Source organism: Xenopus tropicalis, chromosome 6 (assembly GCF_000004195.4).
Source record: "Xenopus tropicalis strain Nigerian chromosome 6, UCB_Xtro_10.0, whole genome shotgun sequence".
Classification (NCBI taxonomy): domain Eukaryota; kingdom Metazoa; phylum Chordata; class Amphibia; order Anura; family Pipidae; genus Xenopus; species Xenopus tropicalis.
In genome coordinates, this window is record NC_030682.2 from 130,445,813 (window position 1) to 130,467,689 (window position 21,877).

At 41.7% G+C, this 21,877-nt stretch overlaps 1 protein-coding gene across 1 annotated transcript; it reads right to left on the reverse strand.

Annotated features, from left to right (window-relative positions):
* Positions 1-482: 482 nt before the first annotated feature.
* On the reverse strand, positions 483-12,010 carry plekhf2 (pleckstrin homology and FYVE domain containing 2). The gene is given in 2 exon segments (NM_001016121.2): positions 483-1,959; positions 11,809-12,010. A coding segment is annotated over 1 exon segment (747 nt). The 5' UTR covers positions 1,949-1,959; positions 11,809-12,010; the 3' UTR covers positions 483-1,201.
* Between the last annotated feature and the right edge of the window lie 9,867 nt (positions 12,011-21,877).

The window sequence follows — 21,877 nt, forward strand, 5'->3', positions numbered from 1 at the left end:
CTGAGTGATAGGGAATTCACTACCTACTCATTTACACTGAAGAAACCACTTGGATGAGTGGTGAAACATTTTCAGAAAAGTCTGTTTTAGACTTAATTCTACTAGAAACTGTATAGAAACTGGATGAATGAGAATCTTCATAGACACCTCTCAGAAGCGCTGCCGAAAGCCTGGGCTAAAGTTGCCCCTGAATATCTTAAAAAACTGACTGCTAGAATGTCAACACTGCAAAGTTGGAATGGCAGATTCTCTAATAAATGTATAATTTGACTAGAAGAACAGTTATGTGAAATAAAAAGGATATAATGATTGTGTTGACGCATTGACTATCATTTCTGATCAATTTAATGCTACCGTGGTATCCGTTTGTATAAAAACATGAATATTTCTGGCGATTCCAAACTTTTGAACACTAGTGTAATTGGCACAGTCCCCTTGCTCAGTCCTACAGTTTGTCAGGCAGGATAGGGAGGAGTTTATTATACTGCATAAGGAGAGGAGTTTATTATACGGCACAAAGGGTTTTAAATAGAAAGAAAATACATTGTATTTGGATGATTGAAGGTGATTGCATTTAAAGGTTTATATTTAACCAAAAATACAGAAAAAGGTTTAAAACTACAAATATTACATTGCAAGTTTTTAGGCTACACGCCCCAATTTATATTTGGTAAAAAAAAAATATAAAAGCCCCCTGGAAAAAAAAAGAAAATATCCTTAGCCTTACATGGAAAAAAAACTTTATTCCTATAGTGTTTGACCAAGCACCAAATACGTGATTATGTCAAAGAACGGGGGGTCAATGCTCACATTTTAGCAATCATAAGGCACAAAGTGATCGTTTTTGCATCTCAGTTTAACTATTTGTTATACAGATGTGTGTCTAGTAGAAGAGGGCTTGGCTTCTTTTTCCACTATATTTACAATAGTTTAACTCATACCTGCAGCAAACCCGGCTCTGAAAAACCTTAGTAGAGACACAAATTATGCATACGTAGCTGCAAGGCAGTAACTACAGGAGCTATAGTTTATCCCTGAAGAAACCTGAAGCATTTAAAATTGAGGCACATGAAGTAATATATTCTGCAAAAAACAAAAACACTATTTTGGGTTGACGGAGGGTCCATGAAGATGAACGTATTCATCTAACAGCAGCTCAGATTTCCATATAAAGAATATCCTTTTTAGATTGTGCTTATTTTTAGTCACTGCTGTCCTCATCGTCGTCGTCATCTGACAAATTATTTTTGGACTTCGAAGGGTGGGAGAAGGAGTCCGACCTACTAGGCAGGCAGGAAGAAAAATCCCCATTGGACAGAAGATCATAACAGAAATCACAAACCCGCACAGGCTTGGAAGACTGACTTGGCAAAAGATACCTCTTCTCCGAGCAAGGTCCACAAATGACATATCCACATTTCCGGCAGTGATGTCGGCGATTGACGGGGGTAAATTTCACTTTCTTACAGCGCATGCAAATTGTTGCCTCTGAATCCGGTATCCAGACTGCCGCATGTTCACTGTTGGGAGTCTTCCCGCTTTTGGATATTAGATCACAAACGCATTTATTAATGTGATTCATCCATTCGGATTTCTCTGTGGCCGTGGCGGCATAAACTGCAAATGATTTGGTAGGAGTTTTAATCAACCAGCCATTTCGCAGCTCTCCTTCATCTTCAATGGTATCAATGGTAACGTTTTCGAGAGGAATAATGTGCTGCTTGTTGTACTTTTTCTTCTGAATAACAATATTACCATAGACTAGAATATCGTTGAATAGGAAAAACTGTCTGGCTTTTGGTTTTTTCCTGCAAAGTTTTGTAAGAACTCCTTCTCCAATTAGAACTCGACCTGGGATCGCCAATGGCTGGCCAGCTGTTCCAAAGCAACTTTCCACTAGGTTTATACGTTTTGAATTTGCCTCGCTGTTTGCCAAGCGATCAACCATCTTTGGCAGATCTAAAAAGAAAAGAATGTATTTAGAATACCGCAAGTTACAAATGACATCAATTTATATATGTATATAACTAAATGAAGCTGGATACCCACAAGCGATAACGCTGGCCAATTTCATTAAACAGGCAAAACATCTGCATGGCATTAATTCCTGCAGTCACCCAACTGAGATCTGTCCATAATAGAAGCTTCTGATTGGACATGTCAGTTAAATTATTTTACCAATAAGTTCATGAGTGCGTGTTTTGATAGCTCTCACCTTATGGGCATTGGGGACCATTTGGACACCAATTTGGTCCAGACTGTGCACTGCCAAATAGATCTACTCTCTTGGCTTGTCAATATTCAGCTTTAAAAACTTTTACCAATTAGGCCATCAATGCTCTGGACCAAAATAGGATGATCCGATGGTTTGGGTTTTGGGTCAGTGATCATATCATACCACAGGCCAGACAAACCACTGCAGGAGGACTGCAACATGTGGATACAGTCTTAATCCAAGGGGATTTTCTAACCTTCCTTATAGATGTTTTTGACAAGATAGAGGTCCAGTGGTCCATTGAAGAGGCCCCAAACACAGGCCTGAGTATAACTACAGTACTTGTTGTTCTAGCTTTTTATTCTGCTACACTAATGAAGAGCGAAAATCTATTAGTATTAGAAGAGAAAGCACTAAAATGGGCAATTACAAAGTAGTTAATTGAAATTTTACAATTAATTGCTTTAGGGTTATACAGTAACATGGTCTCAGAGCAAGCACTGACACTTGGGTTTTACTGGTTTATGGCAGTTAAAATAATAAGAGTAAACACTGAATTTGTTATTATGGGTTACTTGAGAGTGGTAGACGTTTTGCAAAGATGCACATGGATTGCAGACAAATTCACTTGCCCATACCTCCAGCATGCACAAAGAACACCAAAAAATATTCTCTGACTCCAGAGAGACTTATTCTATGTGTCCCTCTTGACAGCAGCTTCCTAACAGGATGGTGCCACATGAAGCATTTGTAAAACAGGATGAGGAAATACAACCATTATCATTTTCTATGATTCTTCTGCACATGTGGCAATTTTGCAGCATTTACTGCCCTAGACAATATCATGCAGATGAATTGGCTTTCAAACAAGACACGGTTTGATATATGCGCTGAGGAGCAAGTTAAGAAAGCTTCTGGGAGTAGAACACAGTGGTGTAGGCAGATGAGCCACTGTCACGGCAAAACATTTGTGCCACCTACAACTGCAGGACAGTTACTGGAAAACACTCCTACGACCAGCAATAGATGCTGGCTGCTAAAACGCACACCCACCCAAGTTACAAACAAGCGTCAATATGGAGAGAATGCAGATGCTTCAAATCCTGAGGGTCTTAGCCACCACCCACTTATCTGGATGCATTCTTATTGCTGGAATAGGCAGAACCCTCAGGAAACAACTGCAGACAAGTTTTTGTGGACGTTTAAATAAAGGGGTCAATTATTCCATCTGGCCCCAGCCTGAAAATGCAGCAAATACCTATATGTTTAGACCAGTGATCCCCAACCATTGGCTCAGGGGCAACATGTTGCTCCCCAACCCCTTGGATGTTGCTCTCAGTGCCCCCAAACCAGGTAGTTATTTTTGAATTCCTGACTTGGTGGCAAGTTTTGGTTGAATAAAAACAAGATTTACTACCAAATAAAGCCTCCTGTAAGCGGATAGTGTGCATAGAGGCTGTCAATAGCCAATCTTAGCCCTTATTTGGCACCAGTAACTTTTATGATGCTATTGTAGCTCCCCATTTGGTTTTCTGCTGATTCACATCACATGTGGGCAGCACAGTGGCTCTTTTGTGGGCCATGGGTAGGCCTAACTGTACCACTCTCCATATTTATAGACTAATGCCATATAATAGCACACCAGCCTGGAAAAGAGCAGGTTAGGGTTGGGGCGGGTAGACAAACTGTCAACCCATACATAACTACTGTGGTGTCACTGACAAAAGTAGCAAAATCAGAAAATGGGGATCGCTGTGGGCAACTGAATCCATGGATCCTTATTATTTTAGAGTTAAACCTCTAGCATATTGGCATCTTTCACTTTCTGGGGTCATGGAGGATCAGAAGTATGTGTTCTTCAGCTTTTTATCTAGTGCTATTCCCATTCTTCTGTACTCAAAACAACCCCTCTAAAGTAAGCGAGTGGTATACAACTTAAAAGCGGAGATTTGGTTTTGGTTCCCATCTTTCTATACATGTAGTGCTAAGAATATAACAGACAAGCAAGTATTTTGGACACTTTGGAAAGGAACAGGTAGCAGTGGATATGCTGGATCCTTCCTGACAGGGAAGTATATCATGTTATTACAATTCACTACTGTATTATGTGGAAAGTAGAAAGGACTACATAAGAGGATCTACAGTTCTGGTGGATGCAGTAAGGGTTGCACTGGGACCATTCTTTACATAAGTATACAGTTACATATAGTATCCTATACACAAGTGGCACACATCAGTTAATATGATGCAATTAGGTCAACCAGGCTTTAATTATAAAATGGAGCTAGTTCATTCAAGCCAGAGCAGGGTAATTTGATAATTTTGTGCCATGGTGGATTTCATAAAATCCATATACTGCTACAATTACTATGAGAGGGAAATAAGGATGTACATGAATATAACAGAGGCTTCCCACCAGAAAGAACTCCCTTGGCCTGCGGTTAAGTACTGGTTATATTAAGAATCCACCCCTACGCTTCAAATATTGGGCTGATACAATGGCTCCAGGTGAAGGCAAAGTTTAAGGCTGATACCAGTGTAGGAGCCGATTATTGGCCGAGAAGCAGCCCTACGTGGCATCAACCTATTCAGTTTTACGTCAAATTCCAATTAGCGTGTGTGCAACTGGGCCGACGCAATGGATACAGTTGCAGGCACGACAATCAGATTTTTGATGCACAGGGATGATTCTTAGCCTGTGTTTATCTGCAGACTGAGAATCCGCCCCGTGTCGCATTATTTGCTATTTGCTCTACTTTCACTCACTGTGATAAATATTCCCCTACAAATCTTATAAAAGTGAATAGTAGAATTAAATTTAGGAATAAATAATTTGCTATGCATAAATTGTTCCTTTGACGGCACTTTTTGAATGAAGTGCAGTTTCAGCCTCTCTCTTTAAATCTAGTGTCGAAGTCTCTGCTTGTAACCTCTAATTTAACTCTTCCTAAGTACTATGGTAGGTTATCACACAGACCAGTCTTTGCACTCACTGACCAGACACTGACCAAGGTCACCAATCCACGGGCCATAAAACAATATTACGAATGTCACTATAAGCTCAGATAAATGAGATGTGCAGTCCATTGCTCTTTAGAAATGGTTGCGCGTGGTTTATTCAGACAAAGGTACTACTTATGTAAACATATTATGTGGTTTCGCAGACAAAAAGGCCCAGAGTGATACTAACACCCTGTACAGAGCTTTTTTTTTTTTTTTAAATAAAAAAATGAGCGGAGGAAGCCAATATGCGTGGCCCTTATAATGAGGCCTATGGAGATCTGACAGGAGAAGATCACAACAGACCAATGCTCTACTCAGCCCAAGGGAATTTTTAAGCTGCCCAATAGAACTCTGGATAAGATATCTATGGAAGGTCGTACAGCAGCTATATTGTTTAGGGAAAATAAATGTAACCAAAATGTTTAGTTGCCCTTTATCACTGGTATTAGTTAAAGCACGAGTCAGAATTACCCTGCATGTTGGCGGTTTCCAAAATTAGAAAGATTATAAGCAAGACTAGAATGTGCAACACACTAGATCATTGAACAGATGAAGGAGAACATGGCAAAGAAATGACAGTGACAACTGTCAAACTGTCAGCATAATGCTGTTGGTTTAGTGCCTATCAGCACTACTGAGCTTCAGCTTTCTAACCGCAGGAGAGTCTGTAGGAAAACTGGGGTCCTGGGTTTGATTCAAGCCAGGATACTATTTGCAAGTAGTTTGTATGTTTTCCCCTTGCCTGCATGGGTTTCTCCATGTACTCCAGTTACCTCCCACACTCCAAAAATTTGCTGGAGGATAACGGAATAGTTCAGTGTAAAATGAAACTGGGTAAAATAAATAGACTGCACAAAATAAAAAATGTTCTCAATATAATTAGTTAAGCAAAAATGTATCTGTCTATGAATCTAAAAAAGGATGGAGCAGGCAGATGTCTAACATAATCGGCAGAACACTACTTCCTGCTTTACAGCTCTGTAAGCAGTCAGTAACCAATCAGTGACTTGAGGGGGGGGATTTGGGACATAACTGTTCAGTTTGTTTGCATTTGAATCTGACCTATTTGTTCACAAGCTAACGGTACAGTTATGTCCCATGTGACCCCCCCCCCCTAAAGTCACTGACTAAGAGGTTAGAGAACTGAAAGCACGGAGTGTTATGTCTAGCCTTTACAGATTGCCTAACTATCTATATTAGAAATATTTTTTGCACAGTCTATCCATTGTATCCAGTTTCATTTTTACAATGAACTGTTCCTTTAAGATGTTGTGTCTCACTATGGCTTCTATAAGGCTAAAGTCAGATGGGAGGGGTTTAGCTGAGATTTATTAAATTAACTTGCAAGTCCATCAAACTTGCCCACACCATCAAGCCAAGCACTGCACCAATGTTTCTTAGCCATCAGACAGGGAAGAGCTGGGAAACCCTTGATGTTCTAGTCCGAATCTGAAAATAAGAGTCACATATTCTTCATCTGAAATGCAAATGATATTCTGTTTGTAACACTACAGACTGGATAGGCTAAATATGTCTGGAATGCAACATATGCCCTGACCTTGTATTATATTGCCTATTCAAGCAATGACAAATGAAAGGAAACCCCTACTCACAAATAAGTATCCAGAAGTCCAAAAGCATTAAGTAAATGGGCTCCTTTATTATAGGAATAGAGCAAGTGCTATAAGGTGTAAATTGGGCATCTTAAAGCACCTTACATTCAGCTATTCAGTGCAAAGCTCAGCGTCACATACAATAAGTAAGGACTGGAGGAGGGACTGAACCTGGGCCTTGGATTTATAGTGAATTATGTAGATTAAGAACTGCCTGCACCAAGCCAGAAATACAAACATCTGTAGAGACACTGGGCCAATTGATTACATTACATTCCTTTTATTTTACACTTCAGTAACTTAGCCTAATATATCCAGCCACTTTGATCTATGAGCTGAATGTTGTTTATATATCAGAGAGCACCATGGCTTCATTGTAATCAGCTTGAAAAAGGAACTTAAATGTTCTGAAAGCTTGCTATGATTATCTTAGTTAGCCAATAAAGGTATCACGCTTTATACCACTTTTGTTATTTCAAAAGGGTTGCCCTGTCACAGTATCTTACAAATCAGTCCTCGGGCTGAATGGACGGATGCAGTACGAGTGGCCATATATTGTGTGGTTGTTATATTGTTGTTCTGTTTACTGGGGCAAAAGCCTGAATGATCGGAACACCATATGATAAAGAGGGTCTGCGGCTCCAATTCTCATCTGCCAATGCACCCTACACTGGCAGATGAATTTTCAAACCTGCTGTTTGGGACCATCTGGCCTCCAAACATGTACCATGCAGTCTAATCAGTATGTGTACGATCTACTGATATTCCAAACTGGAGCGCTGCTGAACAAAACATTAAGAAGAAAAGACTTGTAGATTGTAAACTGTGAATATTATTGTCTATATCAAACTAAAGGGTAATATAAAGGCAAACTACTCCTTTAATATCTTGTTAATAATGTGTCATTACTATAATACAAATCAGTAGGTCTGGAGTAATTTCCTCATTCCCCAATTTCTCCACCACTTCTGAAATACTGTAACATTAAGTAACATTTCCTGTACTATAGATTAATACCAATAAATTAACTTAAGGAAACATTTCATAAGATAATTTTCTTTTACATTCTCCAACTGTAAGAAGCATTCTTGAAAAGAATCTGTCTGCCCCAAGCTATTTTCTCTACTTGTCTTGACTACGTGTACCACTGGAAAATCATTATACCAGTAGTCAGCTCTCCTACAGACTCCAATTCAAACACATTTCTTAGGCTAAGGACTCACAGAGCGGTTCAGTTGCCTGCAATTGATCTCTGCTCTAAAATGCCTTTCCACCGCCAAAAATAGGAGTCGCCAGTTGAAAGCCCTTCCATCTCTTCGGTAATCCAAAGTCGCGTGAAGTTTCCTCCTGCAGACAACTTTACGTGACTTCGGAAAACGAAGCGACGCAAAGGACTTTCCACTGGTGACTCCTATTGTTGCCAGTGGAAAAGCATTTTGGAGAAGTTAATCAACCGCGACAGCAGAGATCTATTGCGAGTGACTGAAATGCTCGGTGGGTCCTTAGTCATAGTCATAAGGTGGTCAAAGACGGGCCAATTCTAGCTGCCGTTATTGGTCCCTTAGACCGATTCGCCAGCTTATCGGACCATGTACGGGCACTAACGACAGGCCTGCCCAACTGACATCTGGCAAGAAATCGGGCAGATCTAGATCAGGGAGGTTTGAAAATTAGTCGGATCAGGGACCACATCGGCTCGTTGATGTGGTCCCCGCAGTCCCTGAACCGACGAACGCCTATACCCATTGTTCTAATTCTATTGTTTGGCCCCAGGGATATTGGGAGAAGATCCGCTTGCTTGGCGACCTTGCCAAGCGTGTATGGCCACCTTTAGACTTACAGACTTGTTAAGAAGAATGACAGAACTGTGCAAGACATTGTGGGGATTAGAGTACCGGCTGGATGAGAGCTGAATACTGTTACATTTATATACAAAAAACTTTAAAATCAACTAAACATTTCCAATGGATGCATATTGTAAAGTTGCTTAGATTTTTATTTATTAGGCCTTTTTGGGGGAGGGGGATTCTCCATTAAGTTAATAATTCCGCCATACACAATACTGTATAAACCAAACCACTGAGATCTAACAGGGGATCCAAATAATAAAATATTAAGCCTATGACACAGTGCGTTACAAAAAATAATATGCCCCATTTAAAATATATAGGATATAACATTCATTTGCAACAATGGGAAATGCTGCACCTGTGGGGTAACCCAGGCAACCAGGTATTTACTTTTAGCTCTTTCAATTGTCTGTTCAAACCTATTTGCATCAGCGCAGTAATTCTTTAGGAAAGCAGTGTTCCTAATCTGGCCCCTGAGTATCGTACTCCAGCTGTTTGCAAATGACATTTCCCAGCATGCTCTGACAGCCGGTCCTAGCAGAGATAATAGTTATGCATTTAATGATTCATTTTCAGGGGTGTTTTTGTTCTGAACTCTGCATACTTGTGTTTATTCGCTTTATTGCTAAACAGGCACTAGGTAAACACTACACAGAAGGCTGAAACATCATCTCTTTTGAAGACTGAACAAAGCAGTGGTGCTGTGCATTCTAAGAAACTGTGCAAAAATAGAGGGTAAGGAATTATGCCCTTGTGTTCCTGAACCAGTTAACACTACTCAATGAGCCTCTGGTGTATGAAATGAAATAGCCTCCTGCCAAGAAACTGTACAGCACAATAAACACTCTGCTGAATGAACTGCAAAGGGGAAGTCAAACCAATCTAGCTAAGAAAATCAAAGGCTGTTGGGGGGAGTTTAAAGCTTTTAATGTGTGGGTAACAGGTCCCCTTTAAGTTCAACAACTGGAATAAAGTTGCAGCTACAGGTTACCAGCACACAGGCTGCCACAATCAGACCAAAAACTGTGGAGTTCAAGGCTCCCCTACCCATTTTTTCTATAAGGGAACCCTAAAGCGCAAGTAGCAGTTACAGGAAGTCCTCAGAAATACATTTTTTCCTGTGTGTAGGGATAGAGTGTCATCCCCGCCCAAGGAAGACACAACTGCAACAGCAGCAATCTACCGCTCTTTCCAATAAGAAGTTGAGGCAAAATTATTGGTTGGGGAAAATCACCGGTGACATGCAAATTCCTAAACCCTTATAGGCTGGGACACAGAAGTACACCACACCTCCCATACATATGAAATGTCAAAGGGGAAAGGATTATTGCAACATAGAAAAGCTATATCATTTATTTATGATCATAGGAGTTACCATCAAAGTTATGTTTTATTAATCAGAATTTTCATGCAAATTATTCTGACCCTGTATGCACAAGTGTTTTGGAGATCTGGAGTTTCATAATCATACACCCACCAGTGTCAGTAACCTGAAGAAGCTCCACAGAAAAGGGTGGGCAGTGAGCAGCTTTACCAACAGGTCAGGCACAGCCCCTTCTGCTGCTCTCTCTCCCCCTTTCTAAACCTACAACCTCCTTCTCCCTAAGGGTGAAGACACACTGGGCTTTTAGTAGCAGCTACTTTTTCAATGCTACTAAATGCCAGAAAATACCCTGCCATAGACAATACTGAAAATTGGCTCTGCTAAAACACACGTAGAGACAATTATCAGTAAATGATCAGCATTGTCTATTTTTTTAGCCATGACAAGTAGCTGCTACTAGTAGCTCTGCCCTCAGCTCTGGAGAGGAAACTTCTGCGATTTCGGGGAAATCGCGGCACCGCATATGCCATCCCACCGGCGATTTACATACTTGCCGGTGGGATGGTATTTCGGGGAGATTAGTCGCCCGCGACAAGGGAGATTCGTCGGGGGCAACTAGTCTCCCCGTCTGCCACAGCCCTAAGGGTCATGACACACAGGGAGATTAGTCGCACCCAGGGGCGGGCCAAGATGACCGGGCGCCCTAGGCAACCCGGTCGGCTACCTCGCCCCCCGTGTGCTTTCGCGCATGCGCAGTCGAGGGGGGCGGGGTTTGTGACGCGATAGATCATTGCCCCCACTGCATGATAAGCGGCGGGGCAATCACTAAGAGAGCAGACTAGGGGTAGGCAGGAGGGGTTCCTGCCTGGAGGATGTAGGTCCCTGCCCCGTAGAGCTTACAATCTATATGGGAGGGTAACTTACAGACACAAATAGGCAAATATAAGTGCTGTAAGCCACTTGTAAGCCATAGCAACCAACCAGCAGGCAGAATTCACTGGTCACCTGTTTAAAATGCAAACATGCTATTGGTTGCTGTGGGCAGACTATGTGCTTAATACCTTTATATGGTCACACAATTGCTGACGGATAGCGTCATACTTTACAATAAGGGGTACATTATGCCTGATACCTATGAGATATTTACTCTGCAAACTGAGAAACCATAAACAGCACTGAAACCAAGTGTGTCCCTTTGTCATGGAATAACTGGGCTTCTCATGGCAGGTCAGTTCCCCATTGGCTGCGCCGCTGCATAGCGATGACTCAGGGCAGTAAAAGCCAAATGGATTTTTTTAAACATTAGGCCTATTTAAAAAAAAAAAAATGCTAAGTAAAAGTGGCCTGGAGGTAACAGCAGTGAATTTAGTTTCTACAACAGGTAGGAATTGTTTCCTCTCCTCAAGTGCTGAACATTTCTACTGCCTGTACCCCTGCTGGCTTCCCAGGTGGCCTAGGACATGATAGATAGATAGATAGATGATGATAGGTAGATAGATAGATGGTTAGAATGAATAGATGAGAGATAGTGGAAACTAAAATAATAGGTATGTGTTTCTGCCATGCTTTGCCAGTTATAAAAGCCTGAAATCGTGGCAGGTACCAAGCTCGGTGCAAAGTGCCACTAGTAATAATATAATGAGCTGCCAACTGTGTCTCTCACTGACTGACAACATGGCCGCGGGAAAAGCTCGGAGGGAAAGTTTCCGCTCACCCCACAAACACTGACAGGAATGAGGGTGAGGGTTATGGGACAAACCATCTAACGCCGCTGGGGGGGGGGTGAGTGCGTTACGAACTTACCGAAGTGAAGGAAGTGATTACTACACCGAGAGCTAAGCTTTGCGATTCTCCTGTGCCTTCCCGGTAAGTTCTCCTGCGGCGGCGGCGGCGGCTCACACGGACTCCTGACACGGCGCAAAATAACGCGCGGCCTCCCCTGCGCCGCTCATCGGGGATTTAGGAAGTATCGGTAGCGTTAAAAATAATAAATAAAAGGAACGGGCAGCATAAACTCCTGAGAGACAGGGCGGACACTCCTCTCATCACGTGAAAAGGGCGAGCTCCGCCCCTCGGCGTTGGCTGGCTGGGGCGGCAGGGCATGTGGGGATTTGGGGCAGGGACCTTCAACCTGCGCTGCCGCTGCTGCAACTGCTGCTGGAGTAGTGTAGTACTGTAATGTACTGTAATGTAGTAGTGTAATGTATTAGTGTGGCAGCTGCTGGCTTTGTAGCGGCGCCGAGCTGCGTTCTACCCATAACGCAGTATTAAAACAAAACAAACCTCTGGCTTTAAACATAAACTTGTGGCTTCATACATGTCTGTGTAACGGGGAAATGGTTTATTTTATTTGTGAGGGAGGGGCAAACGCCATGTTGGAGGTGGCAAACTTTGTTTTCGAGTGCATTACGTACCAAAATACATTGAAGTGAGTTAGAATGCATTTTAAACATATATGCACTTATTTAATCGACAAGTTTATGTGCATGTATGTATTTGGCAGAAATGGCGTCTGATAGTGGGGGCGCAGATCGTCCCTCCTAAAGAGATGTGGATGCCGTGTACAAAAGCCCAAAACATAGGGGGAGATTTACTAATCCACGAAGGCGTCCGAATGCGTTTTTTTCGTAATGATCTGTATTTTTGCAACTTTTTCGTCGCTGTCACAACTGTTTTGTATGTTCTGCGACTTTTTCGCCGCCGTCGTGAAAAAATCGGATTGGTTTTTTAGCCGTTTACAATCGCTTAATAAGAAAAAATTGCGATGGCGATGAAATAGTCGCGCAAAATACGATAAAGTCGCGGCAGCAACTAAAAAGTCGTGACAAATACGAAAAAATTGCGACAGCGACGAAAAAGTCGCAAAATTTTTGTTTCCAATGCGATTTTGTCCCTTTCGGGATTTGCATTCGTGAATTAGTAAATCTCCCCCTTAATGTTCAACATTTCTGCCCTACTTCTTTAGTTAGGCTTTAGTTCTCCTTGAAGATAGCAGCTGCCATTTTAGCTTGGTCTTCATAGCTTCCTGCTGCAGCTCTAGCTGTTTCTAGCTCATCACACATTCTGATGGGAGGGGGGAGTGAGGTTTAAGAATTCTTACGCGAGTTAGGAGAAGGGAGAGAGCTGCGCAGACTCTGGCTCCCAGAATGAAGGATTTTTCTGAGAGAGGAAGTCCCAAAAAGGAGACAAGAAATCCTGTGTTTCTTTAGATAGAGGGCTCAGTGCAGCGTTTCTGTGAGTGCTTATGGCTGTATTTACATAAACCTTTCTGATAAAGCTTACTTTTTTAACCTCCTTTAACACTCACTTTTGCTTCCAGCTAAAGATAATATGATGTAAATGAACCTTGGCAAGGGCATAACGTCATGGCCCCAGGCCCCCAGCAAAACTCTGTCTGTTTCATGTGCACCCAATAAAGTGCACCCTTTGAATGACCCACGACTGGCCTCTTCCCAGCCTCCTATGTTTACCAGGCTGCCCGGCAGTTAAGATGTCTACTTCCCTTATTTCGGCCATAGAGAACATGTTCGCTGATTCATAATATATGTACTACATTGTTCTGGTTTATTAGATGAGGAAATAGAAGGTGTAGATCAATTTAACAGAATGCTGGAACAAAATATAACTAAGCAAACGCACATTGCACAACCCAAGAATGCACCCAAGCAGCCAACTACATGTGTGTTACCGTATATACTCGAGTATAAGCCGATCCGAATATAAGCCGAGGTACCTAATTTTACCTAAGAAAACTGGAAAAACTTGTTGACTCGAGTATAAGCCTAGGGTGGTGGTAAGTTTTTTTTTTTTTTTTTGTTCTATACTGTACTGTATGTGTGTAGCTTTAAATTACGGTACTGGTAATTAATGATAATTAATAGCCTTTTTCAAAGTGAATAAACAGCACACAAAGACCCACTGACACCTCCAAGCGGGTGCATAATAAACATAAATAAAAACAAACAGTAAAACAGTAATGTTATATCACAGAAAATAATAACACAAAAAAAAATATACAGGTTAAGACATAATAGGACATTCACAAGAAAGAAAAAGAAGTGTTTCAGAAACACAACCTGTTTTGCTTAACTGCAACCCTCCTGTAATGCCGAGTGTTACAAGGTAAGGGTGCGCAGGTTTTTATTTAGGTAGGAAGGAGAGCAAGTGACAATGTCACTTATACATTAGTATTCACTGAAACGCAGAATGTACGCTTAGGCCATATAGAAAAAATAACTACCTCGAGTATGATCCCCTGCCAGCGCTTCCTGCTCCAGCCCGCCCTGCCAACCCCACAGACTACCTGTGCGCCGCTCCCCTGCCAGCGGTTCCTGCTCCAGCCCGCCCTGCCAACCCCACAGACTACCTGTGCGCCTGTTTGCGCTCTTCTGCGCGCCGCAGTAGTTCCTGGGGCGGAAGTGACGTCACGCTCCCCTGCAGAAATCCCGGCCTCGACTTCTATGTAGACAGGAACTACTGCGGTGCGAAGAAGAGCGCTAACAGGTAGTCTGTGGGGTTGGCAGGGCGGGCTGGAGCAGGAACTGCTGGCAGGGGAGCGGCGCACAAGTAGTCTGTGGGGCTGGCAGGGCGGGCTGGAGCAGGAACCGCTGTCGGGATCACACTCGAGTATAAGCCGAGGGTGACTTTTTCAGCACATTTTTGGTGCTGAAAAACTCGGCTTATACTCCAGTATATACGGTAAGTCCTATACATGTGGAGGAGCAAAGCACCAGAGTTTTGGCAGAATGGGGGGGTTTAATCAATTTGGCATAGGGCTGTCAGCTAAATAAGCCTTTAATTTATATTTATATATTTGTCAGCCAAACCTGGAAGGACTGGCTTAGATACAGTTTTGCCCAGTTATGCCCAGTTTTATAACAACTCTTCTCTGTCATTCAGCAAGCTTTACAACTTAGTAAAACATTTCCCCCTTGTCCTAGTGCCCAAATCTTGGGAAAGGATCTGTTATGTAAAAAAAATATAGAGATTTATATTCTAAACATATCAAGTCATCTGCCTAGCACTGACGTAGCCAGGGTTGCCTCCTGGTCCATATTTCACTGGACTAGCTGGTAAAGTAGCAACCAGGGTTAGGGCCAATATTACAAATTTACTTGAAATATACTTGCCAATAAGGTTGTAATACCCTCAAGTTCAGCGCCATAACTTACCATTTTTGTCCCTTCCAGTTGCACAATCCTCCTCTTCACATCACTGTTCCGCCCCTTTGTGTCATCGCCCTGCTTTGTTTTGTCATAACCCACCCATTCATATCATCATTACATAACCCTGCCCAGAGTCTGTTCTGACCCCATATGTGTTTTGGTGTGTGTCTATTTGTATTAAGTTATTTTAAGTCCTTAAATAATATTACTCTGGAGTCTAGTTATTGCAAAGCTGCATTTTTTTTTTTTTTTTAAAAAGTAAAGATTTTTAGCGTTGCAAAATTCAGCCTTGCAAATTTTATTCTGAGATGAACGTAGATAGCAAGTATATGCGTTTATTTTGGTGGAAGCGCATAAAATGAAACAAAACACTATATTTGCCTCCTCTTTTACCATATATATACATTGAGGATTTTTGACCCCCCTTCAATCAATTGCCCTGCTGGGTTTGACCTACATGCTCCTTTACAGGGTGGTCTGGTGAGCATTTATTATACATTACATATACGGAGTCTGGGTAACACACTCTAATAAGCATATTGCTAAGCACGTGTGGTGTTTAGTTTATTCATTATCCCATTGATCTGCACTATATTTTTGTTTTGTTTCATTTTATGCGCTTCCACCGAAATAAACGCATACACTCTCTGAGGCTCATCTAAAGGGGAGCTGACACCAAGAGGAAGCAGCACGTGACTACAGTCTTCACTATATTGAACATTCAATACAAACACGGACCTTCACCAAGAAGCGCTGGGTTTTTGAGTGTGTTTTTCACTCTTAAATAACAGTAGATAGCAAGTAGCCTTACTATTTAATGATATATACTAGAGATTAGAATGATGTAACATTTCTTATTAATGTGCAATTTGTACTTTAACTATCTGTGCACTTCCTGTCTGACTTAGAAAACCAACATACTTTGAAAAAATACTCTAAATAAGTTTAAAGTAGAACTAAACCCCAAAAAACTAATATGGCTAGATATTCTATGCTTACTGCACCAGCCTAAAGGTTCAGCATCTCTATAACAGTAATGATCCGAGCCTTCAAAGTTTTCACAGGAGCTCCTCATCCTGGATTTTGTTTGGAGTGTCAGTGACACACACATGCTCAGTGTGCTGTGGGCAGCTGTTCAGAATGTAAGGGGTAGCATGAGCAGTTACTCAGCAGAAAAAAAGATGGGGAGCTACTGGGGGTATCTTAAGAGGTACAGATCTTGCCTACTAAAGGGCTTTGGATGCCTTAAGGTGGCCATACACGCACCGATATTATCGTACGAAACCTCGTTTCGTACGATAATCGGTGCGTGTATGGCATGTCAGCGAGCCGACCGATATCGCAGGAAGCTGCTGATATCGGTCGACTCGCCGATCGGCCAGGTTAGAAAATTTTGATCGGGCGCCATAGAAGGCGCCTGACCAAAATTCTCCCTTCAGAGCTGAATCGGCAGAAGGAGGTAGAAATCCTATTGTTTCTACCTCCTTACCTGCCGATTCAGCCCTGAATGGTGTGTGGTGGATCTGACGATGTTTCGTGCGACCGACGGTCGTACGAAACATCGTGAGATCGCCACGTGTATGGCCAGCTTTAGGCTGGTACAGAAAATATCTAACCTATTTCTTTGTAAAGCTTGAATGTGGCCATACAATTACGATCTTCCCTGCATCCATAGGTCACAGGAAAGGTCATTCCCACCCTCCACTGACGTTCAGGGCTGAATCGTCAGATATGGAGGTAGAAACAATAGGAATTCTAACCCTATCTAACTATTCAGCCCTAAATGCATTCAACAGCACCTGATCAAAATCTTTTGTCCCGTTCGACGAGACGACCGATATCTGAAGCTTTTGTAATATCAGTCAACTTGTCGATCCACCATAGACACACTGAATATCATATGAAACCTCGTTTCCTACTATAATATCGATGCGAGTATATCCAACTTTAATTCTGCTTTTGATCAATTCATTTTGTGGGTATAGATTCCATTTGAATGCAAAGGTTTATGGAAATGTTATCACAACCAAGTAAACACGCAAGACACATTTTTTCCCCTATCCAAAGTTAGTGTTTTCTACTTCCAGCTCCAAACACAGCTTTTGGCAAATTATAGGGTATGTATTCATTGAAAGTTTAGTTTTGATAGCTCAGAGAATTTGGATTTTCCCCTTTTTACTGCCTTTCAGTATTATTACTTGAACTAGGGGATTGTGGCTGGACTTTGCACATCCAGCTGAAGCTTGTAGATGGTTCACTGACAAATACATAGAAAACATAACCAAAGGAAATATATTCTTAAGAACTGTTCTTTCTGAAGATGAATACCCTTTGTTTTAGTAATGCTCTTACACTTACCCTGCAAGGCCTATAGCTTCAAAATCTATAGCTCCATAACCTGCTGTGGCTTATAAGAACCCTCAGGCAGATCGAAACTAGAGAAGTCAGAAGGATTCCAAGCAGTTTGGTATTTTTGTACATCTATAAACACCCCACTGTCAGGAAAGGTTTCACAAAGTAACACATTTATTAAAGCATGTTTATCAAACACATCAATTTTCTCTGGGATGTTACCAGGGTCGGACTGGGCCGCCGGGACACCGGGAAAAATCCCTAGTGGGCCCCAGCGGCCCAGTCTGACCTTTGCCGGCGCTCCGCCTACTGACTGTTCCTCCCCGACGCGTTCAATTTATACGCGCTCGGGGAGGACGTCAGGCGGGGGCCCTGCATGGGGGGGTTAGGGGGGCCCCTGGGGGGGTTAGGGGACGCGGCTGGGGCACCTGCAGGGCCCCTGGGGCGGGAGCCCCGGTGGGCCCTGCACCCCCAGTCCGACCCTGGATGTTACTGCTTAGCATAGCTCCCATTCAAACTGCTGCACAAAATAAATTTAAAATTACTGTAACTTTCTACCACTTTTTATCATTATATCATTTATTATTATTATTATTATTATTTATTATGCTGTGTAAAAAACGGCAAGAAAATTCACCACACATCGCCAGGCTTCACTGTGTAAAAACGGCGTAAAATTTGCGTACTTTTTTTACACATTTTTTCTTCCACCGGAACTTATGGAAAATAACGGCGTAATATCCGGTGTTCAGACGGTGATCTTTTCCATTTATTTTACACAGCTTTTTACTCCGTTTTTTCGGCGAATTAGTTTTACACAGCATAATAAATACGCCCCTAAAACTAAAGGGCTCAAAGGCATGTCTCTGATTACAATTTACCTTACATTCAACTTTTAGCAGATTGAATTAAGCTAATCAATATTGCAATTAATCTTCAACTCCTTTTCTGTGTATTTTAAATGAGAATTAAACCTTAAAATTGAATATGGCTATGGCTATAAAATAATAAATACATGTAATAAATTTACTATACCAGCCCAGAGGTTCAGCAGCCCTATACCAGCAATAAGCCAGGCCTTTAGGCTAATGCCACACGAGGCGTAGTGCGGATATTTTCGGCAAGCGTAAAAGTGCTTGCTGAAAATTCTGCCCTACACCTCCTACATGTGCCTGCACCCAAATGAATATGCTCGGGTGCAGGCACATGTAGCCAACATACGCATGAAAACGTGAGGTAACGCAAAGTCTCGCGTTTTCATGCATATATCGGCTACATGTGCCTGCACCTGGCCATATCTCATTCATTCGGGTGCAGGCACATGTAGGAGGCGTAGGGCGGAATTTTCAGCAAGCGCTTTTACGCTTGCCGAAAAAATATCCGCCCTACACCTCGTGTGGCATTAGCCTTAAAGTGTACACAGAAGCTCCCCATCTTGGATTTTGTTAGAAGTGTCAGTGACGCTGCACATGCTCAGTGTACTCGCTAAGCTTAGAGGTTGTCATGAAAATGAGCTTCATAGACCCAGGGCTGTATTTAGGATAAAGGCACCCAAGGCCCATGGTTGTAGAAAAAAAAAAATCCTCCAGCCTGCTGCCAGATACTCATGGTTAAATCCAGTAGCGGAGCTGAGGGGGTGGTGTGGTAAGCCTCTTGGGTGCTGTAGGATCTAAATACAAATCTGAATGTAGCCCCTTGTTCAACATACTGTATATTGAATAAATATGGTAGTTTTAATGAGAAAGTATATACAGTGTATATATATATATATATATATATATATATATATAAACCCTTGTGTACTCACTTTCAAACTCCCAATATCGGCTTTCCCAAGGTGATCCTGCAGGTTTTTACCCCTTTTGTAACCTATCATGTGGGGTGTTTAAAAAGACGGTATATGAGGTGAATATGACTGTAAAATGTGCCAGTGTTTGACAGTGGCGTAACTAGAGGTTATTGGGACTCCCATCAAATGAAATTAAAGGCCCCAAAACATTGCTAAGTTGACCGTTTCTAACAAGATATACTGAAATTGCTTATTAACAATGGCCTTACTGGCCTCCCTACACTCCTGGACCCCCCTGCAAGTGCAGGGTCTGCTTCTATACTATAAACTAGTAATGTCAGAACTTACCAATAAAATATCATTTTCCGGCAGTACCAGATTTATTAGAGTATTAAATGTATTGTATCCTTCACATAAAAACTGGGCTCTTGTACCAAAGGTTGAAGTATTTTATCAAGGAAATTGCCAAAGGGTTCAATACTGAGTCTGTACCCCCAACTATAGATCTACCTGGTGGTTTACAGAGATTTTTAACATGGCATAGGCATGCTCTTTCATGGTAGTTTAGGTTAGATTTACATTTAATGTAATGTAATTGATAGAGTCTATAGAGCAGTGGACCAGGGCCTTATCAATAAGAACTTCTGTCACTTCTTGATTAAGGAAAACCCGATTACCCCAGTATTCTATACCTTACCCAAGATACGCAAAAACCTATGTGAACCACATAATTTTCTAATTGCAGTGTCATAGTTCCCATACTTTTATTTGTTATATCCTTGTATTCGAGTTCATACAGAAGAGAATGATGTCAATGAAGCACAAGGAGCATTTACACAGGAATCATCTTTAGTGACACTAGCTGGAATTACTTCTATTTAACATTTAGTTGAATGTGATAAATTTATTTTTACCTTAAAATAGTCACAAGGTGGCAGCACAATATGGTCTCAACATTCTATAAAATCATAAATATAAGGTTACATACACTCATATTCTTTGTAAGCTTCATTAACCTCTATCCTCTTGTCTCTTTTTATACCTGGCACTTAACCTCTCATTCAGATTTATGCTTCTTAATCTATTCTAGCGGTGGGCAACATACAAAATTTCAAAAAGCCTCATATGGAACCCCAGACTATTCCACATTTGTGATAGCATAGCTCAAAACAAGGAAAATACTCAGAACATTCAGAAACTGTGTTTAACTTTTAAGAGCAGCATGGTGGATATGTCCATTCAGTTCCTGAATGATGCACTATTATAGTGAATCAAAGGTGGCAGTGTTAATTAATGAATGTTATTTGCTTACACGCAAGTCTTCCTGTGTGTTCACAGACAAACGGGTCCCAGCAGGTTTCCAAATACACACACAGAGTTTTTGCTTTATAGGAAAAATGCTCAACGCAGCCTTCCATGATTGCTTTAATTGCTTCTGTTTTCAGTCAGTAAGTTTCAGGAGCCATTATCATTATTTTTGCCGTCCCTGAATGTTTAATTTATTAATAACTGTAATTAAGAATGTAATTTTATTTCACTTTACTTTTATTATGGATTTATAAAAGCTACATGATTTGTCCTGTGTGCTGTTAGAGATAACATGGAAAGCCATGAAAGCAAATTATGCAGCAAATACTATAAAATATGTGGTTTACTGCTCATGAGGACCTTCAATTAATGGGAACTAGTAGTATAAGTGTCGGACTGGGACCCCAGGGGCCCACCAGAAAACCTTAGACCTAGGCCCACTTTTCAAACTATTTTTCCTCCTTTCCTTACCCAACTTCTTTATTCTGCAAGTCTCTTTTATTTGCATGCCAGCATCTATTCTTCCAACTATTTCTCTACTTTCTCAACTATTTCCTCTTTGTTCCCATTCAGAAATAGGGAATGACCATGAAACAGGCCAAATGCTCAGAAAGGCCCACTTACACCTGGGCCCGCCGGGAGTTTTCCTGGTATCCTGGTGGGCCAGTCTGACACTGCATGTTAATTAAGATAAACATTCCAGAATATTACAGAATGATTGTTTAGTTGGAATTTGAAGACTCATGTTATAGAATACTGTATATATCTATAGATCTCTATGTATAGATACGTAGGGGGTTCAAAACAAGGTGGATGCCATGCCAGATATTAGCATAACTAAATGTTGTTTATTAAGAGAGCAGAAGAGGAATGTTACAATGTTAAAATCTATTAAGCACAGTATTAAATAGTACTACTATTGCTGTGTAAAAACGCTATATTCCTGGCTTGCCTAATGAAAGAGTTACAGAGATACACATACTAGAACTTATATACTTGTTTCAGTGAACGGAGCCGCCATCTTGTCCAGTGTGTCTGTATGGGCTGAAAAGCACAAGCCAGCTCCCTGCTCCTGTCACAAAGATTCTGCAGCTCCCCGCTCCTGCCACAAACCCCCCCAAGCTCCACAAACCCTCCTCCGCTCGCAGCACCTGCCCCCCCGCTTCGCCCTCCTGCTTGTCACAGAGTTCGGCGATGCTGTGTCGCCATGGCAACCGGACGCTCCTGCCCTGTGCGCTTGCGCCACCTGCAGTAACAA